The sequence below is a fragment of the Ovis canadensis genome, chromosome 11 (assembly GCF_042477335.2).
Source record: "Ovis canadensis isolate MfBH-ARS-UI-01 breed Bighorn chromosome 11, ARS-UI_OviCan_v2, whole genome shotgun sequence".
Taxonomy (NCBI): domain Eukaryota; kingdom Metazoa; phylum Chordata; class Mammalia; order Artiodactyla; family Bovidae; genus Ovis; species Ovis canadensis.
This window is the reverse complement of record NC_091255.1, coordinates 51,040,112-51,066,713: the sequence shown is the minus strand read 5'-3', so window position 1 is coordinate 51,066,713 and position 26,602 is coordinate 51,040,112. Positions and strand designations below refer to the sequence as shown.

At 46.4% G+C, this 26,602-nt stretch overlaps 2 protein-coding genes and 1 long non-coding RNA gene across 3 annotated transcripts in view; 2 read left to right on the top strand and 1 right to left on the bottom strand.

The window, feature by feature from the left end:
- Positions 1-4,843, top strand: part of LOC138414354 (uncharacterized) — a 44,235-nt gene extending 39,392 nt beyond the window's left edge. Inside the window, exons 3-4 of the long non-coding RNA XR_011246800.1 lie at positions 4,499-4,573; positions 4,728-4,843. This is a non-coding gene — a long non-coding RNA (uncharacterized lncRNA). The remainder of the gene's footprint in view (positions 1-4,498; positions 4,574-4,727) is intronic.
- Positions 1,029-5,863, bottom strand: TUBG1 (tubulin gamma 1). The gene is made up of 11 exons (XM_069603813.1): positions 5,595-5,863; positions 5,160-5,272; positions 4,790-4,957; positions 3,856-3,924; positions 3,477-3,556; positions 2,927-3,053; positions 2,602-2,688; positions 2,355-2,504; positions 1,850-2,002; positions 1,605-1,766; positions 1,029-1,424 (listed from the first exon to the last, which is right to left on the bottom strand). Exons 1-11 carry the CDS (start codon positions 5,641-5,643, stop codon positions 1,227-1,229), a joined length of 1,356 nt encoding a protein of 451 aa, XP_069459914.1. The 5' UTR covers positions 5,644-5,863; the 3' UTR covers positions 1,029-1,226.
- On the top strand, positions 5,857-24,908 carry RETREG3 (reticulophagy regulator family member 3). The gene is made up of 9 exons (XM_069603810.1): positions 5,857-6,301; positions 18,091-18,197; positions 19,298-19,328; positions 20,235-20,361; positions 21,014-21,098; positions 21,925-22,062; positions 23,057-23,139; positions 23,793-23,925; positions 24,327-24,908. The coding sequence occupies exons 1-9, from the start codon at positions 6,063-6,065 to the stop codon at positions 24,782-24,784; spliced, it is 1,401 nt and encodes a 466-aa protein (XP_069459911.1). The 5' UTR covers positions 5,857-6,062; the 3' UTR covers positions 24,785-24,908.
- Positions 24,909-26,602: the final 1,694 nt, after the last annotated feature.

Here is a 26,602-nt window from a genome sequence, read left to right as displayed (position 1 = left end):
TCTACTCTTCACCAGCTGGGTGACTTGGTAAATTAATCACTCAGCCTGTTTCCTCATTTACAAAACGGGGTTAATAACATTTACTACTTCATAGGGCTGTCCTGAGGATTAAATAAAATAATGCAGAGCACCTTGCAAAGGGTCCACATGCATGTAAGTTACTACAACCCTCACCTAAGAGGGGCCCTGACAATCCACCAGTCTATGGACAACCTGCTTTGTCCTTTTGATGCTGAGGACTTAGGCCACTGTGTATTGACTACTTCCCTGCAATCTTGTACCAGAAGTAGAAGGCTCTGGGACTTCCCCTGTTGTCCAGTGCTAAGACTCCATGCTCCCAATGCAGGGGACCTGGGTTCAATCCCTGGTCAGGGAACTAGATCCCACCTACCTCAACTAAGAGTTTGCATGCTGCAACTAAATATCCACAGCAAATTAATTAATTAAAAAGAAAAAGGCAACTCTGGCCTTTGAAACAACCGAATTTTGGCACCTTAGCTATGGGTCTACTTTTGGCCCTGCTTCCAGTCCAGGCTTTGGATTTGGTTTCCTAATTTGATCATCCTAGACTCCACTTGCTTGACCAGGGCTTTCCAGGACTGGCTTTCTGTCACTGCCCTGCCTGCAAGATTAAAGGCATTTGGGCTGACTCTACTGCCTGTCCAGGGCTTGGTGGTGGGGGTGGTGGCCGCAGGCCTGCTGCTGTGATGACCAGTGGGACATTCAGATGTGGGAATGTGAAACTGGTGAATGGTCACCATATGGAGAGGTGGAGGGTGGGAGGAACTGGGATACAGAGTGTCAGGAGAGCAAGGCAGTGTTTGTGGGCCTGTTTGCCCTGAAAAGGAATGTCTCAGGTGAGTCAGCCCACCCATGTTCTCCAATACTAAGCAGGGGAGGGAAAAGCTAGAGGAGGCCATTTGCTTAGAGTTGAAGGTGTAGGAAATAGAGGAAGACCCCATCAGAATGATGGAGAAAGAACGGGCACCCCCCTCTTCCAGTTCCCCGAGACTTCAAAGTCCAGTGACTTGATTTACATCCAGTGCTTTATTAAACATAAACAGTCTCACAAGGAGATTACATGTGTCCTCAGGTCAACAGAGAGTACGGGTAAGTGTGTTGATAAGAAAGAGGTGCGAGGTCCCTGATCTGTGCTCTGAGGGGTGGTCAGTCAGGCGGGGCCTGGGCCAACCAGTAAGGCAGATGAGGGTCCCTGTCCGGAGGACTCACTGCTCCTGGGTGCCCCAGGAGATGTAGTCTGGCCTTGTGGCTGCATGGTACTCATCGATGAGCTGCTGCACAATCTCCCTGGATGTGTCCAGCTCGTCAAAGTTCTCCTTGAAGATGTCCTCCTTGCGGAACTGCTCCAGGAAGGCCTCCCGCTTCCGCAGCTTGTCGTACTGGCGACAGGTCCGCTCGAAGAGCTTAGGGTATACAAAAAGGACTTAGGGTGGAGAGGGGTCACGGAGAACTTCAAGGAACCATGTGGCCCAGAAAGCCAGGGAACCAAGGCTGGGCTATCCCCACAGTAAAAAAGCCAGAAGCAGGGGCAGCAGGGTTGTAGAGAGATAAGGAACCACCAGGAAGATGACTATGGGGCTCACCGAGGAGATGCTGGTGTGGTTGGCCATCATGAGCCCACTGACCCTGTGGGCAGAAGGCAGGTAGGGCGACTTCCTGGACAGGGCCACCTGGATGCTGGCGGGGCCCCAGGGGATGAAGTTGGCCAGCTTCCGTTCCCGGATCCTCTGCAGGCTCTTGTGCACCTGGGGTGGGCACAGGAATGGTGGTGGTAGCCTCTCCTCTACCCCTGTGGGCTCTGGGGGTAGGACAAAGGGGCTTCACCTACCTGGGTGGGGTCCACCTCCCCCTGGATGATGTTGAGGATGGCGATGTAGCAGTGGTTGGTCTGGCGATCCCGGCCTGTGGACACCATCACGTTCTTGGGCTGCAGCAGTCGCCTCATGACATCCAGGACCGTGGTCTTTCTCACGCTGGCCACCTGGGGGGAGAGTAGCCACAGGGCAGCCCGGCACTCAGGGCACAGGCGAGAGACGCATGGACAGAGAGCATGAGGTGATGCATGGCCCCCTCAGACGCAGGGGACCCTGGTCTCTGGGGAGTATCCTTAGATTCAGGTCCTCACTGAGGCATCAGAGATCTCAGTCCCCCCGAGCTCAGCTTACTCATGCCCTTGTGCAGGAGCATCAGCAGACTCCATACAGCCCAGGCCCTGCAGGGCGCCACAGGCAGCGGGAGAGGAGAGCAAGTCAGCGAGGAAGCAGGGCCTCTGGGTGCAGCAGAGAGAAGGGAAAGGCTGGTCAGGGCCTGCTGGGCCTGAGGGCTGCTCTTACCGACTGGTCCGTGGTGAGGGGGGTGTAACCAGTCATGAGGAAGTGGAGCCGTGGCGTGGGAATGAGCGAGGCGATGAGGCCAATGAGGTCGTTGTTCATGTAGCCGGGGTAGCGCAGGGTGGTAGTGCTGGCTGACATGATGGTGGACACCTGTGGACAGTGTGCCGGGTCATGGGCCTTGTCCTGGGGGCCTCCCTTCCCTAGATGGTGCTTCGGGAAGGAGGGAGTCCAGGAGCGGGGGGCTCACCAGCTGGTTGATCTGGGAGAATGAGGGATTCTGGATGTGCAGGCGGTCTGTGGCAATCCGGTTCAGGGCTGTGTTGTCCAGCACCACCTGGGGGGACAGAAGAGAGTGTCAGACTTAGGAGGACAGAAAGGACAGGAGCTCTGCCTGAGTCTGGGCTATGACGGTTCATTTCCCTGGTGCTTCATGGCTAGAAAGACCCATCCAAAAAGAGACTTGAACAAGACTGGGGCACAGGAAGGTTCAAAATGGGACTTTTAAAAATGCATGAAAAGGATGAAATAGACAGCGGGGCTGGGACCGGAGTAAGGGAGACTCCAGGACTTACCACACAGTCAGCATTCTGGGTCAGCCTCTTGAGCGTGAGCAGTGAGTTGTAGGGCTGGACCACCACATCGCTCATCTCGTCCTGGTTGGGAAACACTGAGTATGTCTGCACCAGCTTCTTGGGGTACCTAGTGGTGTTTGCGAAAGGATGGTCAAGGGCAACAGACTAGAGGCTTGGTAAACTTGGGGCTTCTAGTGACTGTCAGGATGGGGAAATTGGGGTTCGGGTCATAGGACAGCAGAGAAGGGAGACCTGACTTTTGGCAGTCTGTAACCCAAAAGGGGGGAAGGGCAGAGAGACATCTTAGGACCTAGAGTTTTAATTCCAAATCAGGCTTACTCCCTGAATCTTCATCAAAGATCAGGATTCTAGACTCTGGTTCCAACCACTAGGAGTGTGATTGGGTTCCTGGTCATTGTACCTTTCCTTCCTCAATACAGCAGGGAACGGAAGGGCCCTTTCCTGCTCCAGTGAATGGGAAGGTTTTATCTGGAGGGCCTCCCAGTCACCTGGGAAACCAAATCCTCTCTGCCCTTCAAAACAGACTTACCTGTCATTGAGCCGTTCTAAGAGGTAGGAGCCCAGGCCAGAGCCTGTTCCCCCAGCGATGGAGTGACACAGCACAAAGCCCTGCATGGGGAAGGGGCAGTCAGTATCTAGGTTTCAAGTGGCAGGATTTCCCATTTTACCCATCTCATAACTTCTTGGACTCCTATCTTCCCAAGACCTCTCCTCCACTTCCCTCCCCCCACCGCCCCCCCCCCCCCCCCCACAGATTAGCAGACTCTTCGTTATTTCCAACAAGGCCCTGTGGCTTCTGTCCAGTGCAAAGGCTGCACGGGGAGGGTCCCACACCTAACAGATGGCTTCTAAAGGGTGCTGCCTAGCGGTCCCCTGCTGGCCGTCACCGGCATTCCTAAGATGCTCACCTCTAGGCTGTCGCTGCCATCTGCCTCCCGGTCTATGATGTCGAAAATGTCCTCGTGGATCTTCTCTCCCTGCACAGACATGGAGGGCATCAGAGTGGGGCAGGACTAAGCAACAAGACTAAGGGCAGGACTTTGGCCTCGGAATAGCCACCCTCCATTCTCCTTATAGTACCTAAAAGTCCTTTTTGGAACACAGTGGTCCTGCTTTTTGTTTGCACTAAAAGGTAGTACAGCCTGGTGGTTACGAGCAGAGTCTCTACATCCAGACTGCCTGAATGCCTATATTAGCTCTAGGTCTAGTTAGTCGGGTGCTACTTCATCTCTCTATACCTCAGTTTCCTCATCTGTACAATGAAGGCACTAATACAGGTCCACAGTGCCTTATCTAAAATTCTTGGGGCATTATGTTTCAGAGTTCAAATATTTCAGATTCTAGGAGGGCTATATGGTGTGTATAACACAAGCTAAGTAGAACATCAGTGGGGCAGGGGTCTGAGCAGTGCTAACCAAATACATTAATATTTCTTTAGTGAAAGGAATGAGAAGTGGCAGCAAGTTGAACAGAAACTATAAACTAGCTTATCTCTATTGAGATTCAGTTTTGCTGCTAAATGAGTAGTTATAAATCCTCTTTTGGTTTCAGAGTTTTCTGGATTCTGGAAACCTACAGAGACTGTGGACCTGTAGTACCTACCTCTAGGATTGTTGGAAGGTCTGGGTAAGTTAATTTATGTAAAACACTAACAATGGCCTGGCATCCGGCATGAGCCAAGTGCAGTCTCTTATGACCATTACATAGTTCGCTCAGAACCCCCTCAGTCACATCTCTCTCTCCACTCATATATTCTCCATCTGGTTTATCTTCTCTTTAGGAAGTCATAGGGCCAGTCCCCATGCAGGAGTGGAGTTCTTCTGCCAGGGAACAGCAAATGACCTGGGAGAATCCACTGGCCCAGTTGTTGCCAGCTCCTCCTCCGTGCTCCGACAGGTAGATGTTCTCTGGGTTGTAGAGCTTGGCATAAGGGGAGTTGAGAATGGAGTGGATCACCCTAGGCTCCAGGTCCAGCAGCACTGCCCTCGGGATGTAGTGCTCATCGTCTGCCTGTAAAGGGGAGTTTAGGATGGGCCCAATCAGCTCGGGCCTGCCCAGTCCTCCAGTCCTCCCAACCCTGATCCTGCCTCCCTCCCTCTTCAAGCCAGCCTCCCTGGCTCCTCTGCCTAGTGGGCTTCCCAGTACCAAGCCACTACCCTTCCCTTCAGAACCCCTGGGCCACTACCGGCCCTGGCTAAGTCCCTGGGGGCACCTGGTAGAAAAAGACGTCCTTGCGATCAGTGCCCTCGGTGGCGAACTCCTCCACGATGCCCTCGGGGCTGATACCATGCTCGGCGCACAGCTGTTTCCAGAACTCGAACCCAACTGACGGGAGGAACGAGGGCGGGAAGAAAGAGGATATCTGGGTCTGGGCAGGTTCCAACTAGGAGCTGGGGGACTCAATGCCTGGGTCCAGCGATAGGAAGTCAAGCTTCGGGAGTCTCTCGTGTCAGAGGAAAGGGCAGTATATCAGCGACTGGGCAGAGGAGGGCCCCTTGGGGTTGAGCAGCTGGATACTGGGTCAGGCATGTCCCACCTTTCGGAGAACTACGATTCTGGGAAGGGCAGATGGAGTTCAGGATCCCACAGCGAGATCCCGTAGAACCTAAGAAACCCTGGCTAGTGGAGGGGCCGGAAGTTCGCTCACTCTGATTGCCGCACTGGCCCAACTGTAGGGTGATGATCTCCCTCGGCATCTCTCCTCTGGCAGCTGCGTTGCAGCCGCTCTGTACAGCAAAGCTACCGCTCTCGCCACAGAAAAGCTGCCTCTCCCGCCAGCAAAGCCGCCGCTCGCTAGCCCGTTACACTGCGCATACGCCAAAACTTGCCCCGCCCCCAAACTTCCTCTGTTCCAATGAAAACTGAGTTCTGGCGAGGGCACTTCCTTACTCGTTCGGCTTCAGCCCTGCAGACTGCGCGTGCGCAGCTCCTGATTGGGGCGCCGGGGACGTAATTTTGACGCAGTGTTCTTCTTTCTGGGATGTACGCGACCAAGGGCCTTCGCGCAGGCGCGTGTGCAGGGATGCAGCCTCCCTCGCCGTTTCGCGCATCTGCGCAGTTGAGATTATTGTGATTGTCGGGCCGTGGCCCCGGATGTTGTGGCTGCCGGGGGGAGATGGCGGAGGCAGAGGGGGTGGCCGTGGCCCCAGGCCCAGCCTCCGGTCAGACTTTCAAGGGTCGCCGCCCTATGTCAGGCTCCTGGGAGCGAGACCAGCAGGTTGAGGCGGCGCAGCGGGCCCTGGTGGAGGTGCTGGGGCCTTATGAGCCTCTGCTGAGCCGAGTGCAGGCAGCCCTGGTGTGGGAGCGGCCAGCCAGGAGCGCCCTGTGGTGCCTGGGGCTGAACGCGGCTTTCTGGTGAGAGAACTGGATCCTCGGAAACCCTCCGAGGCGCGAATTCGTCAGGTTTCTCTAAGGCTCTATCTCTCGCCTCCTTTGTTTTCTTCGCTGCACTGGCTCCTACCTGTACCTGCCTAATTTTGTCTCACCTCCTTCCACTCTATCCCGCCTGAGGCTTTGGCACCGCAGTTCTTAGGGCCTTCCAGTTGTTCCCCCTGCTTTACGTGCACCCTCGCCCCGCACATCTGGCAGGAGCTTCTAGTAACATCTTGCGCCGCTCGCAGTGAGCGAAGGCGCCTCATTTTAGCCAAGAGAAGCTGTGTTCCGTTAAGGCCATCACCTCCCTTCTCTTGTCTGCTCAACAGCCTCGAGATCTTAGTACTTATTGTTGGGGTAGATGAGTAAGGCGTGAGATCTTGAAAAGGGATCCATAGGTGTAACAAGGAAACATGCTTAAACGACCTGAATTAGCATGTTAGATAGACATCTTTTTGCCCACTCAGGAAGTTTGCGAAGTCTGAGAGTCCTTGAGAGCCTCCATAACTGCAACTTGAAAGAAAATTACAAGCTTTTGAAGACAGTTATGAAATAGTAATTGTGGGATTTCACCCATTTCAAAGCCACTTAAGACGACTTCTCCGTGTTCCAAGGAATTAGAGAAGCATCCTTCACCACGGTTTATATGCAAGGAAATTGAGGGTGTCTAATAGTGTTTGTTTTTCTGAGCTGGGATAGTAGGGCTAAAAATATGCTTAAAGAATCTGTCTGTGTCATCCTGTGTGAAAATGGAACTGCTGCTTCCCTGAGTTGTCATCTCCTGAAGTGAACTTAGGTCTTCATAGAATCTGCCAAACAGAGTTTGGATTTATTCATAACTAGGGAAGTATTACTGATCAGATTCCAAGGGAACTCAAGTGTAGGGGGGGCTTCTACAGCTGAATGAAAAATAAAGCAGTTCTGGATAAGCCTGAAACATAACAAAGTGTATGTTTCCAAAACATAACTGTTTTTGCTAAAAATATCTTTCCTCTTGAAATTCTTGGTTTTAAAACCAAAATATTTGTTATTCTTTGAAAGAATGTTTTCGGTGAGCTGGAGCAAAACAATTCCAAGTTCATTAACAGGAAGACACACTACTTAGGTATATATTACAGTAATCGTCTCCTGGTTTGAAGGAGACTTGGGTTAGAGGTGTCACAGCAGTCTCTGGTATTTGTTGCTTCTAGAGTCTTGAGCAAACTTGATGAGCTTTTCCTTCAGGATTCTTCATTTACTTTTGGTAGTGCTTCTTCCTTGATCCCCAGGTACCTACTCTCCCCCAGGCTCTCTGTCAGAAAACTTTTAACTGTAGCACCTCATTCTGGAGCATTTACCCAAATGACCTTATCTTCTTTTCCTCTCACCTCCACATCCCAGACCGTAGCCCCAGACCATTAAGTCAAAACTTCTTTGCCTACCATGGGATTGTATTATTAGGAAAAGAGCTGATCATGAGTCAGTTTGTATTAAAGTGTGACTGACTGATGTATAAAAACATTGGAAGCATTTAAATGAATTCTGATAAAGCAAGGGTTTACTAATGCACATAGATCAGTAGCATGTATGTTATTTTTGAGGAGAGGACCTTCCACATGATCCTTGCCTGAGAAGGATTTTCTAGGTAGAATATGGGGTGGAAGTCTGTTCTTCAGTTCAGTTCAGTTCAGTCGCTCAGTCGTGTCTGACTCTTTGCGACCCCATGAATCGCAGCACACCAGGTCTCCCTGTCTATCACCTTCTCCTGGAGTTCACTCAGACTCAACGTCCATCGAGTCGGTAATGCCATCCAGCCATCTCATCCTCTGTCGTCCCCTTCTCCTCCTGCCCCTAATCCCTCCCAGCATCAGCGTCTTTTCCAGTGAGTCAACTCTTCTCATGAGGTGGCCAAAGTACTGGAGTTTCAGCTTTAGCATCATTCCTTCCAAAGAACACCCAGGGCTGATCTTTAGAATGGACTGGTTGGATCTCTTTGCAGTCCAAGGGACTCTCAAGAGTCTTCTCCAAAACCATAGTTCAAAAGCATCAATTCTTCGGCATTCAGCTTTCTTCAAGGTCCCACTCTCACATCCATACATGACCATAGGAGAAACCATAGCCTTGACTAGACGGACCTTTGTTGGCAAAGTAATGTCTCTGCTTTTCAGTATGCTATCTAGGTTGGTCATAACTTTTCTTCCAAGGAGTAAGCGTCTTTTAATTTCATGGCTGCAGTCACCATCTACAGTGATTTTGGAACCCCCCGAAATAAAGTCTGACACTGTTTCCACTGTTTCCCCATCTATTTCCCATGAAGTGATGGGACCAGATGCCATGATCTTCGTTTTCTGAATGTTGAGCTTTAAGCCAACTTTTTCACTCTCTTCTTTCACTTTCATCAAGAGGCTTTTTAGTTCCTCTTCACTTTCTGCCATATAGGTGGTGTCATCTGCATATCTGAGGTTATACATGTGTTTAAATGTTACAGTTACCTTTAATTTGCTGGTTCCCAATAGCATTTACTTAAGTTTACTAATATGCTATGTTTAAAATGTCAGATCCCTTTCTCCTACTCCTGGGTCTCTTAATGCATTGATGCCCATTTGTCTTTATCTCTGGGATTTCCTGGTAGCTTGCCTGCTGTGTATCCAGTAGGCATTTACTCTTGTTACATTCCCATCAGGCTCTAAGTAGGTGGGGGAGAGATGTAACAAAATGAGGGTGTGACTCTTGAGAGTGAAAGAACAACTGGGTGTACCATTTATGGAGAGGACTCATACCTGTGAAGGTTACAAAATGGCTGACTGATAGTGGTAAGGATCCAGAAGTGAGGGTTGTTGAGCATTGGAGTTCACAGCGTGGTTTGTTTTAGGAAATGAGCTTCCGTGGAAGGTGATTTGAGGTTCAAAATAAAAGTCAGACTACATTCCAGTAGCATCAAATTGAATATGGGTGTAGGTATTTTGCTTTGGAATGACAAAGAGTAATTGCTTTATTCTCATTTCATTTAAAAAGGTATTTAGGACATGCAGGTGGGTCTTCGGTGCTGTTCAGAGAGAAATCAAATCTGAAGCATTTTATTTTTCATTACTTATTTTGAATAATGATACATCATTAACTGAGGTGTTTTATACATTTCGAGGTATTAGAAGACTGAATAGGAGTACAAACAAATCATCAGAATTCAGGTAGGTAGCGCTTAACTTTCAATGTTCTGTCTTCTCAGTGGAGGTTTTCCTGTACCTGTGAATGTGCCCTCTTACATTTTAATAAAGAACATAAAAGATAGGAATAGATGAGATGCCTCGCTCCTACAGTGTTTCAAGGCTTTCCTTCTTATTTTTCCAGTTCCAGAAAAATTACAGTGATTGTGATCTTTAGCCTATATTGTTCCTTGTCACTTATATGTTATTTTCTCTAGTATAACAACAGAGATATCAGGCCTTCCTTATCAATATCAGGCCTGTATTTTTGTTAGCCTTAACAGCACCTGTAAATGAGTGATTTGGGGGAAGAATATCTGAGTCAGCAAGAATCTATCCTGACAGGATAAGAAAAAAACAGGTTTTATTAACTTTTGGCTGGACTCATTCCTAGGAGATAAGGGAAGGATAAAGGAGTCCTGGAAAGGAGTATGAACTCTAAGCCCTTGCACTGCCTCCTATGAAAAGCACATGGTTCAAGGTGGTAGGGGACTGGGGGCCGGGGGCAGATGATTGCTGAGCTCCTTTCCAGGTTTTCACATTCTGTGATTCTAGGTGGTTAGGAATATTGATTTAGAGCAGTCCACAGACTTTTTTTTCCTCTTTGATAAGATCTCTGTTGGGATCTGTTTTTAGAGTCACTAGTCTGAGTTAACCATACTATATTTTAGGGCGTATTAGGAAATTTCTTGTTTTCACAATGGGAAAAGGTGATTCCCCTCCCTGCCCCTCCCCCCCCCAGGAAAAATACCCCCAAGTTAAAAAATGACCCAAGAAGTGATTTACAGCAATGCTGATTTAAAAGGTTAGAATTTGAGGAGGGGGAAATAGTGAGAGATAGGAAATGGAAGGGAGGGCCTATTAAGTAGAGGCATTTATTCTGTGGGAAAAAAAAAATCTATACATCAAATTTCAGATGCAATCTGTTGAGCAGATGTTTCTGATGATGGTCTTTGGAGGGTTCTTGCCTTTGGTAGCAGGAAGGACTCCCAGAGATGCCTTGTTGCTCAGTCGCTAAGTTGTGTCCAGCTCTTTGCTCCCCCATGAAGTGTAGCATGCCAGGCTTCCTAGTCCTTCACTGTCTCTCTGAGCAGGGAGGATTCCCAGAGATGCCTTGGCTTCCTTTTTTTATTTTCCTTTTTGCCTCTGTTTTGCCAAAAGTTTTTATCTGTTCTGATTTTAAGATTGGGTGCTTTCTGTCCATTAACATAAGGTGGGTCGTTTGCAGCTAGCTGGTTTCATTTCTGGTTTTGTACAGGCAGCAACCAGCGCTACACGATACAGGTTACGTTACTTTTTTTTCTTTCTAATTTACCAGTGACTGGCTCATTAACCAGACAGCCGAAAGTGCTGTACAATAATGGGCTTTCTGTCCCTATAGGATGGGCTGCTTTGTTCTGAAGTGCCGCTGAGAGAAGCTTACTCTGTAATAACAAAGAAACCCAGAAATAGTATCTTCTTTGATTGAAAATAGACATGTGATCTTTCTTTTGTTTATGATTATAGCAGACTCTAAGTTACCGATACCAATGATGACAATCATAGTTGACCTCAAAAAATTGTTTCTTTTTGGAATTTCTCATGACTTCTGGATACCAGATTGTTTTTCTAATAAATATTTTATTTAGACTTATAGTTAATTGAATTTTAGCCCCTAGTAAAGGGGGTGTATAATTTATAAAAGGACAAAACAAATAATAATAAACCAATGGATATATACATTTTTACTCATTAGTAATAAAAAATCTAGTATAAGTGGCAGTGAGTTACTAATTTCTGCTTATTAGGTTTTTAAAAATGATAATATTTAATTCTGGCCAAAATATGGAAAATCTGGTGTATGGTTGGCAGGAATATGAATTTGACAGCCTTTCTGGAAATTAATTTGGCAACAGTATTAAGACACTTAAAAAGTTACTACCTTTTCAAGGGCTTGGGAGAAATGAGGAGTGATTGCTAACCGGCATGGGGTTTTTTGGGGGGTGATTAAAATGTTCTAAATCAGATAATTATGATAGTTGCAACTCTGAGATACCAAAAAACACTGAATTTGACTGTCTACAAGGTATATTTTACGGTATGCAAACTGTATCTCTGTAATGCTGTTAAAATAGTTAGTGGTTTTTGATCTAGTACTTCCATTTAAAGTAATCATAAGTAAGGTCAGATTTATGCTCAGTGATACAGAGTTTTATTACCTTAAAAATTGTAAGCATCTCAGTTCAATTAGGGAAAGGTTTAAAAACTAATTGTGTCTGTGTATGATGTAATTAATCATCCTCAAGTTGTCAGTGCTTTTCTGGTGATAAAGGAAAACATATCTGTGGATTTTTAAATGAAGGAGAACGTTTTGAAACCAGGTAGCCTGTATCCTTCCATAGAGTATTTTATATGTGAATATTTTTTTAACTGAAGGGAATAATCTCTCTTGATATTTTGGGATATGTGTATGGATAATGAGTTATTTATTTTTTAAGCTTTTTACTGTGGAAAATTGGAGAACATATATATAAGCAGGCAGAATAATATTATGTATCGCCATGTACCTAGCTTTAAAACTGTTCAGTTCTTGGCCAATTTTGTGTGTTCTATACCCCAGTTCTTTTCCACCTCCTCCTTTCTTGTTTTGAGGCAAGAAACCAGTTTGTCCTGTAAAGTGTCCGACAGATTGTATTTTGCTGATTGCATCCCTGTGGCTTAACACATTCCTCTGTGCTCTTCTGTGTGTTTCCTATAAATTGGTAGCTAAATCTAGAGGCTTGACCAGATTTAGGGTAAAAAAAATTTTTTTTGTCAGACTGGTAATAGTGTATTAATTTTATTGTTATTTTCTTCCTTAATTATGAACTATATTTTCTGAAATTTCTTCTACAAACATGCTTGCCATTAGAAATTAAAAAAAGTAAATATCATTAAGGAAAAGTCTGTTGTGAGCCTTCTACAGTTGGTAGAAGGAGTAATGGGCTATGGGCAATAATCAAATTAAATAGTTCACATGTGATTACCGACTGAGCTACAAGGGAAGCCCGTGAATATCCAGAGTTGACTGCAATTGTAGTTGTTTTTGCTAAGTTGGAAAGTTCTCATGATGATTATAGTTGCTGAAAAAATGTTTTGCATGTTGTCTTATCCAGCTTGTACACTGTTATATCTGTATGTGAATTTTTTGGCTTGCAGAAATAGACATTGGAGGACGAAACTAATCCAGAGGAATCCTCCCTTATTTGTCTTCATTCCTTACTTATACCAATCTCACAAGTCCTTTATCTTCAATTATGTCTTGTCCTTGTACATAGTTGCAGAGTTGGTTATTTTTTTAACAGGTAGGCCTCCAATGCAGTTCAGTTCAGTCGCTCAGTCGTGTCTGACTCTTTGCAATCCCATGGACTTCAGCACGCCAGGCTTCCTTGTCTATCACCAACTCCCAGAGCCTACTCAAACTCATGTCCATTGAGTTAGTGATGCCATCCAACCATCTCATCCTCTGTCACATCCAAGTTACCTCCATAAAATAAAAGACCCCTAAAGGAATTAATAACATTTGATATTGTCTTCCCTGATGGCTCAGTTGGTAAAGAATCCGCCTGCAATGCAGGAGACCCCGGTTCGATTCCTGGGTTGGGAAGATCTGCTGGAGAAGGGATAGGCGTCCCACTCCAGTATTCTTGGGCTTCCCTGGTGGCTCAGCTGGTAAAGAATCCACCTGCAATGTGGGAGACCTGGGTTCAATCCCTGGGTTGGGAAGATCCCCTGGAGAAGGGAAAGGCTGCCCACTCTAGTATTCTGGCCTGGAGAATTCCATGGACTATACAGCCCATGGGGTCACAGAGCTGGACACACTGAGCAACTTGCAGTTTCACTTTCAGGTACCTTGGAGGGGGCTTCGCAGGTGGTGCTAGTGATAAGAAGCTTATCTGCTAGTGCAGAAGATGTAAGAGATGCTGGTTCAATTCCTGGATTGGGAAGATCCCCTCGAGGAGGAAATGGCAACCCACTCTAGTACTCTTGCCTGGAGAATCCCATGGACAGAGGAGCCTGGCAGGGTCCATAGGGTCCCATAGAGTCAGACACAACTGAAGTGACTTAGCATGCATGCATGCAGGTACCTTGAAGAGGTCAACTCTAGTGGTTTGAGGTGAACTTTCCATTAATTAAGATTTTATCTATATGGAAGAAGCTATTTTTCCAAGAATTGTTATTTTACCTGGGGCTTCCCTCACAGCTCCGTTAGTAAAGAATCCACCTGCAATGCAGGATACCTGGTTGGATTCCTGGGTTGGGAAGATCTGCTGGAGAAGGGATTTCCACCCCACTGTTCTTGGGCTTCCCTTGTGACTCAACTGGTAAAGAATCCACCTGCAATGTGGGAGACCTGGGTTCAGTCCCTGGGTTGGGAAGATCCCCTGGAGAAGGGAAAAGCTACCCACTCCAGATCATGAGGGACCTTTTATGACAAAGGGTACTGAATTTTATCCTGCACATAAAGATGAATCAGCAAAGAGTTTTACACATGGTATATTTGCTGGATCATGAAGGCTAAAACTGTGAGCATCTTCTTGAACCAGATTTCCTGGTCAGTAATGCAGTTGGCCTGGAGAATTCCATGGACTGTATAGTCTCTGGGATCACAAAGAGTCAGACATGACTGAGCAACTTTCATTCGCAGAAAAGCTTTTCTTCCTCTTAAATTTCTGCGTTGGCTTGTTCAAGGAAAGGTTATCCTATGTCTGGCTCTAAAATTGCATTATTGACTGGGATTAATCTGGTTCAAGAAGGTGCTCACAGTTTTAGCCTTCATGATCCAGCAAATATACCATGTGTAAAACTCTTTGCTGATTCATCTTTATGTGCAGGATAAAATTCAGTACCCTTTGTCATAAAGGGTCCCTCATAATCTGACTTCTTCCTCTCTCCCCATACTCATCCTCTCCCTCTGTTCTTTATGTTTGAGTTCTGTCAGACTGCTTGTAGTTCCCTAAATATGTTATGCCAGCTGGCTGTTCTCCCTCTCTGAATATCCTCTCCTTTCTCACACTCTTTTCCTGTGTTGTCCTACCATTTCAAATCCCAGCTTAGATGTCCTCATTGTTATTGTTATCTTACATGCTATGTTACAAACATGTACTGACATAAATCCACTTGAGAATAAGGTCCATGTGTTACTCTTTTCTGTAACTGGCCTACTTACCATAAGGCCTCAGCATATAGTAGGCAATTAATAAATGTTTGAATTGAGTTGAAGCATAGGTGGGGGCTCGAACAGACTACTGAAAGAGTTCAGCTCTTCGAGAAACTGTATTTTTATTGCCATCATCTTTGAAAAACTGACGTTTCTTAGGAAAGTTTAGTATCCTTTCTCTACCCCAGTTTGTATTTGCATTAGCAGTTGTGATCTGGAAAGTGGAAATTGCAGACAGTCTGGATTGCCTCCCTCAAGAGCCCTCCCAGGTACTTCAGAGAACAGAGAGTCGTGCCACATCGTGCTGCTGGGACATAGAAGCAACAGCTCGGGGGAGCAAGATGCTCTCAGCCCTTATCCCTGGCCTTGTTAAACTTCCTTGTTTGTTGAGGTGATGAATTGGCTTTGGAGAGAAGATTAATGGCCTTGGGGCAGCTCTTGAGGCTTACTGCTGTTAAACTACTTTCATTCTTTAATTTCGTGTATAATTACAGTATCCTTGAAGTGATGGATTGGAAATACTGGAATAGGGTTGCCATGAATGACTGGGTTTCTCTAAGTTCTTGGTTTCTTCCATCCCTCACTTTTTGTGTTGTTTAAAATACATAACATGGATTCATGTTTATTGAAAACAGTGCAAAACATCTAGAGACCAAAATTAAAGTTCCTCTGACAGTCCCTGCATGCATATGTGTATTCATAGATACACACAGATGCAGCTTTACAAAAAAAAGGATTATACTCTTAGTATGGTATTCTGTGAATATGTCAGGTCATTAGGTCATGTGTTGTATTGAGAAGATGAGATCGTTTATAACCATGAATGATCTCTTGGTCATCCTTATTCTCGTTTGATCAGTTGCTGTGATGATAGCTAATAACACTGCTCCTTTGTAAAATTGAATAGGACATATATATTGGGCATATATAGGTGCCTTGTTTGTATTTTCTTGTCTTTTTAGCAAGATCAACCATGGTATTTTTAAAGATAGTTTTATTTGTTTATATTTGCCTCTGCTGGGTCTTTGTGGACGTGCAGGCTTTTCTCAAGTGTCGGTGAGCAGGGGCTACTCTGTCTAGTTGAGGTGCCCAGGCTCGTCATTACAGTGGCCTGTTCCTGTTGAGGAGCACGGGCCCTAGGGCATATGGGCTCAGTAGCTGCAGCTCCCGTGCTCCAGAGCGCAGGCTCAGTAGCTGTGGCGCACAGGCTTGGTTGCTCCACAGCGTGTGGGATCTTCCTGGACCAGAGGTTGACTCTATCTCTTCTGCATTGGCAGGCGGATTCTTTACCACTGAGCACCAGGGAAGCCAACTATGATACTTTTATAAGTGATTTACGTATGTTGTTTCTAATACCTACAAACAGTCCTGCATGATTTATTATTGTTAATATCACATATAGATGAGGAAACTGAGGCTTAAGGAGGTTTAAGCTAAGTTACTCAGAGTCATACAACTAAGAGTGCCTGTTCAGAGAATAGACTCGAGTCAATCTAGCTTTAAAAGCCATACCTCACTGCCCTGTTGAACTGCTTCTCTGGTGATGCATTTGGCCTCCCTCAGTTCCTTGGTGGCTCAGTGGTAAAGAATCTGCCTGTCAGTGCAGGAGACGCGGGTTTGATTCCTGGGTTGTTAAGATCCCTGGAGAAGGAAATGGCAACCCACTCCAGTTCTTGACTGGGAAATCCCACGGACAGAGTAGCCTGGTGGGTTACAGTCCATGGATTTGCAAAGAGTCGGACACAACTTAGCAACTAAACAACAACAACAAAGATCTTAGTTGTTTCTCAAACCATCTTCAGTGAAGGACTAGTGTTGTCATTTTCCCCGGTCTATATCTGATCAATATTTTTGTAAAATACAATATAAATAAGTTACTAGATAAGTTAAAAGGGCACACAAAATAAAAACCCAAATATATCCTTATGTTCGAAATTACGTGGTCAGATTGCTATAAAAATTACTAAATTCTTGCTTTCAGTTTCTGTACTTACTTCCTGACAGTCTGGTAAGATCACTGGACTACAGACACTCTGCAGGGCACTGCCCTGAAGGCTTTTGACTTGGATCATAGAAAGACTCATAAGAACCAGTCTTTTTTTTTTTTGAAAAAAAATTTTATTGTGAAAGATTTTAAATATATACAGAAGTAGAGAGGACAGCATAAAGAATTTCATGTACTCATCACCCAGCTTCAGCAGTGAAGAACTCACAGTCAGTCTTATTTCTTCTTCTTTCACATCCTTTGCCCCTTGGCAGGCTATTGTTTTGACAGAAATCCCAAATACGTCATTTCATTCATAAATATCTTAGTATGTATCTCTAAAAGATAGGGACTCTTTAAAAACATAACTTCCATAATATCATCATATCCCCCCAAATTAACAATAATTCCTTAACATTTTCAGATCTACTGTCAGTGTTCTGATTTCCCCAATTTTTTTGTAAACATCTCTCTATGCAACCATATTTATTCCTTCAAATAATAATTAGCTTTTCCTTCATTCTGTTAATGCGATACATTACAGTTGTTGATTTTTGTATCTTGAACCACCCTTGCGTTCCTGGGATAAATGCCTAGAATTAGTCATGGTGTATAAAATCCTTTTAATATGCTGCTGAATTCATGTTGATAATATTTTATTGAGGATTTTTGCCTCTATATTCATAACGTGTATTGGACTGCAGTTTCCTTATAGTGTTTTGTCTGGCTTTGGTATCAGTAATGTTCTCCTCATTAAATGAGTCAGGTTTTCTGGGAAGTTTGAGAAGGGTTGATGTCAATTCTGAAGAACTGGTTTTTAGATGGAGCTTTAGTGCTCACTTTCTATGTGTCCTTGACCAAGGTGGTTCACTTTTTTGAGCCTTTGTTCCTTTATCTGAAAAAGGATGTCTGATTGAGTTAGCTGTTCTTTAATGCACCTCTGTCAGTTTATTGCCCTGAACCAGGGTCTAATTTTATAGAAAGATGTTTTCATCAAAACAACTTGTTCAGTTCGAGATTGAATTTTGGGGATTCCCTGGCTGTCCAGTGGTTAGGACTCTGAGCTTTAACTGCTAAGAGCCCAGGTTCAGTCACTGGTTGGGGAACTCAGATCCCATAAGCCATGCAGTATGGCAGAAAACAGACAAGAAAAAAGATGAATTTCTTCTTGAAATTAATAGAATCACAGACTTGAAAGTTGAAAGCGGCTCTTAGTTTATTTGATTTAGTCATTTGCCTTTGCAGAAGCAAATTCTTATCTCTACACTGTAGGTAAAATAGCTAAAGTCCATTGACTTTAAGTGATTTTTCTCAAGGTGTATAGCTAGCGCTTAAGTCTGTTTACCACAGAACCAGTAGTGCACATATGGTCTTTTATGAAATTAGCTTAAGTAGATAATGATCTTCTCTTTTTCCTTCCCTTTAGGTTCTTTGCCTTGACATCCCTTCGTCTTGTGTTTTTACTTGCATTCAGCTCAATGATTATTGTGTGTATAGATCAATGGAAGAACAAAATCTGGCCTGAAATAAAAGGTGAGCTTGGTAGGATTTGGAACATTCTGAACCAGAAATTGTCCGTCATTTTTACCTGTAGTTTTAGGAGTTTCTGGAGGAGTATGTGAAGCTGGGAATAGCTTTTGAAGTCTGAATTATTTGCTTTAGGAGACACTTGAAGGGCTAGTGCCCCACCCCCAGTTCCTTAGAACTGAGTTCTGTCCTTCCCATTGTTGTGAAGCTCAGGAAATCTGTATCCACCACCTGAGATATCCTTTCCTTCATAATTGGCGTGAGGAATAAATAGTCCTTAAGTTGTTAAATAATTTTCCTCACTGGATACTGCATCGTTACCAAGGCAGTATCAATTTGCCTCTCAGGAATTTCTTTTAAATTGTTTAAAAATACTGATAAATAGGAGGTTAGGGGAGTAAGGAATAACAGCAGCTTTGGGATTTTGGAGCGAGGAGAGGAGTAAGAGTGGCGTTACAGTTAGCAGAGGTAGGCAGCGGCAGGCTGGGCAGTTGGTTTGGGTGGAGAGTGAGAGTGAGGAAAATTGATGTAGGTTGAACACGTTATTTTTTGAAGTGCTGGCAGAATATTCAAACCAGAGGGTACAGTTTTTAAATACATTACCATCCAATTTCGCAGAGACTTCAAGGAATCATATAGTTCACCCACCTGTCCTAGGGCTGGTGAATGTCAGAAGACCTTTCATCACTGATTGTAGTTAATGGGTCTCTTTTGAATAGCAGGTTTCCAGAGTTAAAATAGTCATAACATGCCCTCATGACCTGGCACACATTGATGCATACGAGCAACCCAGACACACTTGAGGGGTGGGTGGGATGAACTCTTTGTGTGCACCTAGGCTCTCAGCTGCAGTAATCAGAAGGGGCCCTAATGCGCCCTTTGCGCTCCCACCCCTTCCTGCCGGAGAAATGAGCGGGCATCGCCCTCACTTCCTTGTCTGTAGCTCCCTAACTGGCGCTGTAACATGGTGTCTCCTTTTTATTGGCTGTTACTGTTTTTCCTTTTCTCCAAACCTATTAAAACTTGAGCTATCAGACCAACAGCCTAACATTTTCATGTTTTGTTTTCCCTACCAACTAATGCTGGTGTTTGTTTTAATATTGTAGTGCCAAGACCCGACGCGTTAGACAATGAGAGGTATGGAATGCTAATTAAATCCCTTTTTGTTGCTCTGATTGATTCTCTTGTTGTAATATTCTGGTTACAGGTTGTTAACTCCATGTTTTGGATACACATTAGAAGCTGAGAACCTAGTCTGTTGCAAATAATCATTTTAACAAATCCTAAAGTTCAGGCAGCAGTAGGTTGAGATGCTCAGTGTCCTGTGGTACTTGTAAGAGACATTTCTGAGAAAGCAGCATTAGCGTGCTGACGTACCAAGAAATTATTCAGCCTGTGTAAAAACTTAGAGGCAACTTACCTCATTTGTCTCTGGCTTTTATAAAAACCAGGCCATTTAGTGTTTTCTGTGAACTTCGGCCGTTTAAAGTTCCTGGTCAGAAAACACATTCGTTTCTGGCATCAGCAAGCCAAAGATCCCTCTTGTGGCTTACAGCTCCTGCTTTCATTTTTCAGTTCATTCATGTCATATGTTGGATTGTCTCTGCTGGGTTTGTTTTGGTTTTGTTTTATTTGTTTTCTCTCTAAGGGGCACATCCATTGGCTCCACCTCACCTGCCGCAGTGCTGTCAGACTGTGCTTTACGTTTTCTCCTGGATTGCAATCACAGTGAATTGCAATAGTCTGAGCACAGGAAAGATGCTTTTAAGCACAAAGGGCCTAGGAGCTGGTGGCAGGTTTACACATGTGGATTGGGCTGCTGGCTCAGGGTGGAGGTGTCAGAACAAGTTTGCCCTCCTAGTCCTTAAATTCAAGTTTCAACCTGGAGAGCCAAGAAGAAAGTCGTGCTTCACCTCTAGAGCACCTCGGGCTAGCCACTCCCCAGCCCCTATTTAAACCCGGAACCATCGGCTGCCTTCACAGTGAGATGGGGGGGAACCCTCAGCACCCTCCTTTCACAGCTCCCCCTTCTCTTTCCCATAGCTGGGGTTTTGTGCACCCTCGGTTGCTCAGCGTGCCCGAGCTCTGCCACCACGTAGCTGAAGTCTGGGTTAGTGGGACCATTTTCATAAGGAATCTTTTGCTTTTCAAAAAGCAAAACCCAGGCAAGGTAAGACTCTTCCCTTTTTCACTCTTATTTCTGGCTTCTCAGTTCAGTTCATGCTAAACTGAAACAGCCCTTTTACCTTTTACTACCTATCCTCATTCAAGAACGAAAAGACCATGGTGCTGGTAGAGACAAGGGAAGTCATAGGAAGGGGCTTCTGACCAGCCACTAGGACTAAGGCAAGAACTCGGTGACTCCTTCAGGTGCTTGCCACTTAGATTAGGCCATCTTCCTGCCCCAAGATGGGAAAGAAAGCTTGCTTGTGTGCATTCTGTGTCATATTAAACATGTGGTAAGTGGTTGAGTTTTTTCATTTTATTTTACTTTGCCTTAAAAAAAGCCCACCACCAGCACTTGTTTTCAGAGAGAATTTTTGGCTCAGTCCTATTCAAACCATTTCCCAGCACGAAAGGTGCAGCCCTGTGGGGTTAGCCATGTGAGAAGAGTTTGAATAGAAGTGGACATGCTCCCTTTCCTCCCCAGCAGAATCACCAGCAGCAGCAGTGGCTAGGTACATGTCATTCTGACATGTCCATGCTTTATTCAGAGGTCATAAAAAATCATTTCAATCACATCTCCATCTTACCTGCCCCACATCCCCACCCCATCCCCTGCCATATGGCAGAAACTTAATATTGTTTCCTGACATCCCTAGTTCTGCTTGCTGAGCTGTGGGATACTGACCTTTTTGGCTGTCTTGGGCCGCTACATCCCTGGGCTCCTGCTCTCCTACTTAATTCGTAAGTATGGTATATACCTCCCCCACAAGCTTAACATACTCATAGCTTTTCTAGCTGTAGCTAACTTTGTCTAGAGAGAGAACTTTTATATTTTTGTTCTCCAGGAAATGACCTTTTTCATTTTCATGTCCTGTTTAGAGTCATGAAAATACCTTTCTTCTTACCTGTGTCAAGCTCCCACATATAAATTCCTTTTCTTACCAAGTTTTAGAAACTGACAAGGGTCCACTAACCAGTTATAAAGAAAGGACTGTCTGTCCCTATTTCAGGAGGGAATTTTTAGAGTCAGTGTATTGTGTAACAGTAGGACATAACTCTTAGGATTCTGTTCTAGATTCTGTTTACTCTGTAGGTTACTAGGTTCTGTTTACCTGGAGCACTTCCCCCCCCCCACCCCCGCCCACCCCACCCCCCCAGAGCAGTTTTGTAAATGTAGTTAACTTCATATTGGCATGAACTCTGTCTACCTGAGGCTGGAAGAACTGAGCAGTGATGACCCTGGTGATTAAATAGCAGAAGCTCGAATGACGTTGTGTGGCTGCCGAGGCGTCGTTAGCATCTGGTCTTGTTGATGCTCGGTGACACCCATATGCAGGTGACAGCACTGATTCTGCCCTTGATGCATCAGCAGCATAGTCCACTGTGCACGGCGCTGTTGGGGCTACAGAAGTCTCTGACCCCAGATCTTCACCTCGTGAAGATGACCTGCAGAATTAGGCAGGACCGTTCCACACTGGGTCCCAGCCCTAAGGACACACGGCAGAGGGACAGTCAGGACTGTATGCAGCCCTTCCTCCATTTCACCACTCTTTCTCACTCCTCTCAGTTGTCACTGTCATGATGTGGCCCCTCGCTGTGTACCACCGGCTGTGGGACCGAGTGTATGTGCGGCTGAAGCCCGCACTGCAGCGGCTGGACTTCAGCGTTCGTGGCTACATGATGTCCAAGCAGAGAGAGAGACAATGTAAGTGTCCAGGGGAACCTCCCGTCCATTTGGGCAGTTTGGGGAGAAGGAGAAGCCCAGAGGTTTGGCATCATAGGTCCTTGAACGTGGAGAAGTGGGATGTGATTGCTGTATAGGGGGGTGGTAGGTAAAAGTGATGATCTACTCTAGGGAAATCTCTGCAGGCTTGCCAGTTTTTCCCTTTGGAATTATAGACACTCCCATTTTAAACAAATATGAGAAAAGTTCTCCCAAGTCATATAAAAGACAGTGAAGATATTCCCAGTGTTAGCTGCTTTTTATGAAGCACGTCCCATGTGCCCAAGCACTGAGCTGGCTGCTTTGCATACGTTGTCTGTACAACACCCTTAAAAAGAGGGTGGTATTTTCCTTTTCTGGTTGAGGAAACTAAAGCTCACGGTTAGTAAAGGGCAGAGTAGGTCTTTTAAACTCCTCAGCTGGGCCTCTGTTCACTCCTGAAAGCTGCCTTCCCAAAGCGATTGAAAACTGGCTTCTGAAGCCTGGTGTGTACTAGCCTGAGATCCTCCAACCCACAAGCAACAGGCAAGCGGACTTTTCCCTCTCTTCCGTGGTGCGGTCAGGCTGGGTCTGCATTAAGCCCTGGCCTTCTAAGAGCCCTGCACACGAGCGCCAAGGCCCGGCTCTGCCCGGCGTAGCCAGCTGAACAGCACCACTCCTCAAAGCCTGACTCAGCCAGGTGGGGTGTCTCCCTTCGCCTTCTCTGTGATAGTGTCCACTTTTCACACTGATATCTGATCTTGAGGCTTGTTGACAAGTCTGGTAGTTGACCTGTCCAGAACAAAAAGGGTTTCTTTCCTGTGTTATCATGTTATCAGCTTACCTTGCCACTTAGGCAGCTCCTTCCTCAGACATCGTTCTGTAGGTTTAAGGGGTTCATTCTCTGGTATTCTGACTTTAATGCCTTTGAAATTCAAAGGGGGCGGGAGTTTGCCCTCAAGGGAAGGTGTTCATGGCTTCTGCTCTTCCTACACAGTGCGTCGCAGAGCTCTCCACCCAGAGCGTGCTGCAGACAACCACAGTGACAGCGAGGAGGAGCTTGCAGCCTTCTGTCCTCAGGTATCTGGGGTGTGGGAGCTGCCTCACTGGCCAGTCTTTTTAGCTCCTTTTTTACCATCTGGTACTCCTGTTTAGACAGTAAACAGGTTTCCAGGCTCACTGTGGGCTCTCTAAGGACCCAGTTTCTTGCCTTTCTCCAAGGACCTTCCTGCTCCCAAGTGCAGTGAGGAGAGAAGCTAGTATTATATTGGGACTTTGTATGTAGATCTCAGTTTGAGTCTGGTGACGAGCACACCCTCTTCCACGTCTCCTTTTAACCCCTGCCATCAGGGCAGAACTTCTGCAACTGACATGATCTCTCTTTAAACAGCCCAGCTTGCCTTAGGTCAAGCGGTAACCTGTGCATATCCTCCCAGCCACCTGTGAAAAGTATTCTCTCGGTCAGTTATTTGCTTCAGAGTATAAGTGGCGGGTTGACTCTCAAGGCTGCTTTCCTTCCTGGGCTCAAGATTAATGAAAAAGAGTGTTTTCCCTGGGGGAGCAGCCTGAAAGGGGTCAGGATTCTGACTAAAGTTGCCATCCATGCCTGGTTACACTGTTAGCCTTAGGGGTAGCCTTTGGGGCCAGCTCACTGGTGAAGCTGTAAGTGGCAAACTGCACCTGTTTCTGCTGGCACCGTTTCTTCATGCTTGTTGGTCTTGTCTTTTCCTCAGCTGGATGATTCCACTGTTGCCAGGGAACTGGCCATCACAGACTCCGAGCACTCGGATGCTGAGGTCTCCTGTACAGACAACGGTACATTCAACCTTTCACGGGGCCAAACACCTCTAACAGAAGGCTCTGAAGGTGAGAGGAACCTTGGACCCAAGTTGATACTGGCTCTGACTGTTGCCGCTCAGCTTTGCAGGCAGCAGGGACACTACCCCCGCCTCTCCTGTTTTCCGAGCTGTGGATTAGGTGGCGGAGCAGCTTCAGGGGCATGGCTACAGCCAGATGGCACTGCTGCTCCCCTGGAAGTCCTCAGTCGCTTAGTGGCCTCAGGATCAAAGCTCATGGGGGACACGGCAGAGAAAGGGGAAGTTCTTTGGCCAGTAAAGGTAACAGCAGTCTATAAGTGGAGCGGGAAGGCTGACCAGTGCCAGAAATCCAGAGTGGAAACATCTGGTTATTTGGGGCTGACGTGGTGGGGCTGGGGCACAGGAAGGCCAGGCAGTTGCCATGTCTCAGACACTCCTCTGTTCTCCCAGACCTAGATGGTCACAGTGATCCAGAGGAATCCTTCGCCAGAGACCTTCCAGACTTCCCTTCCATTAATGTGGATCCTGCTGGCCTGGATGATGAGGACGATACCAGCATTGGGATGCCCAGCTTGATGTACCGGGTCCCACCGGGGGCCGAGGAGTCTCAGGGCCCTCCTGCCAGCCGGGAAGAGGCCGCACTGCCAGAGCTTTTGCTTGGTGCCCTGCCTGCAGGATCCAACCTTACCAGCAACCTTGCTAGCCTGGTTTCACAGGGCATGATCCAGCTGGCCCTGTCAGGGGCCTCCCAGCCAGGCCCTTCTGGCCTACCTCCCCGGAGAGCCACCAGAGGTGTCCTCAGGGCACCCAGTTCAGACCTGGACACTGACGCTGAGGGGGATGACTTTGAACTTCTGGACCAGTCAGAGCTGAATCAGCTGGACCCTGCCAGTTCTAGGAGCCACTGAGGAGAGACTTCCTTTGGGGGGGGTCACTGTGGTTTAAGTTTTTTTTCTCCCCATTCCACTTAAGGTGAAGGGGCAAGGGAAGAACCCAGGTCCCACTCTCTGAATTATATATGTATGCACTGTGGCCTGGCTGATGCTCAGAGGCCTACTCAGAGAAGATACTCACTCCCTTGCTATCAGCTAGATGCTGATATCTGAGCTCAAGTCACCGAAGTGAGAGTGTGCTCCCCTGAGGGACACTTCTCTCCATCAGGATGGTGGTACTTTTGGGGAACAAAGTAGTCAAGGGTATTGGTTCCCTTTCGAGGGGATGCTGCTGTATGCTTCTAGGTCTGGGTGCTCAGAGGCCCTCAGTGAATAGATCCCTTTCCTTCCTCCCTCCATTTATCATCTCCCTAGAGCTCCAAGTCAGGCAGCTGGAAGAGTTTTACTGTCCTCTTTTGCTAAGCCATGGTTGATTTGCTTTTTTCTAAGCAAACTTGTCCTTTGGTTCTGCAGAGCAGGCCTGCTCCCCTTGCCTCAGCCCATCCTCATTTCTTGAGGCCTACCCCCTAGTGCTCCAGAATCTTGCTTGTGAAGTTTTAGAATGTGAACATGAGGTGTGGGTGGGCCTCTTCCACATTACTTTGGGCTGTGGGGTCAGTGGGTTGGGAGGGTGAACGCCTCTGTAGCTCCCAGACTCACTCACTGTTTTGGAGCTGCTTGATTATTTTTGGTGCTGCTAACCCCTGGCTCCATTTGCCCATCAGCCTGAGCAACGAGCATAGCAATACCATACCATTCCATACCTATTTCCATGTTCCCGTTCCTTCCCCTGCTCCTCCTCTGGAGAAGCAATAATCCCACACAGGCCATGTCAGAGTAGCACTTTACAGACGGCTCAGTGGCATTCATCCCAGGAGCCACCAGCTCTTCTTGCACCAGCTCTTCTTACCCTCTGTTCAGCTCCTTTAATAATTTTGTTTTCAACTGCCCAGTTTGGCAGGGCCTCTTTTAAGATGAGCCCAGTTAGCAAGGATGTGTCTGTAATCAGCAGAAACCCCTGTATGGGGTATCTGTTCTACTCCCCCTAGTAAAAATCATGTGAGACAAAAACAAAATGATCATTAGTTCTAAACCCATGCCTCCCCAATCAGAGCTCAAGCCGAATTCTCCTAATCATCTTTCCCTCCACATAAATTAACCCTTTGCTGATCCTCAGGGACCACTCCCTCCAACACCCTGCACCTGGGTGATGGATGTTGGACAGAGCCCGTTTTCACGTGCTGCAAGTGGGAGTGCACTAACGTGTTTGCTCTTGGTTGGTGGACAAGGTAGAGGCCAGGGAGTGAAAATAGTCAACGGTGAGAGGAGAGAAGAGCTTGGTGTCTGATTCAGCCACTTCCCTTTGTGTGAAGTTTAGAGTAACAGCCTCTCCCTCACTTTAGGGTTCTCAGACTTTAGGACACCTCTCTTCTCAGAGCCCAGATGTCTTACAGGTGAGCTCTGATGTGGAAGAAAACAGGAGGTGTGGGAAAGGAGTGGGATTTTGTGCGTTTGCATGAGTGTGTGTAGCTTCAAGCCTTGGGAGTTGGTAGGAGGGAGAAAAGGAAGGAGAGCAAAATCTTTGGAAGGTGTGTTTTGTACCTGCGGATCCTGCTCTGAATCTCCTTAGTCCTCCACTGTGAATCCGGATGGGGATGTGGGTGGGAGGGGTGCTGGGGAATAAATCTTGTATGAGAACAACCTTTAAGAGACTTACGTTGAATGGTGTCTTAGCCTTGAAAGGTCTTGCTAATCTGAGATGTTAGAGGAGGTGACAGCCTCAAAGAAAGCCCA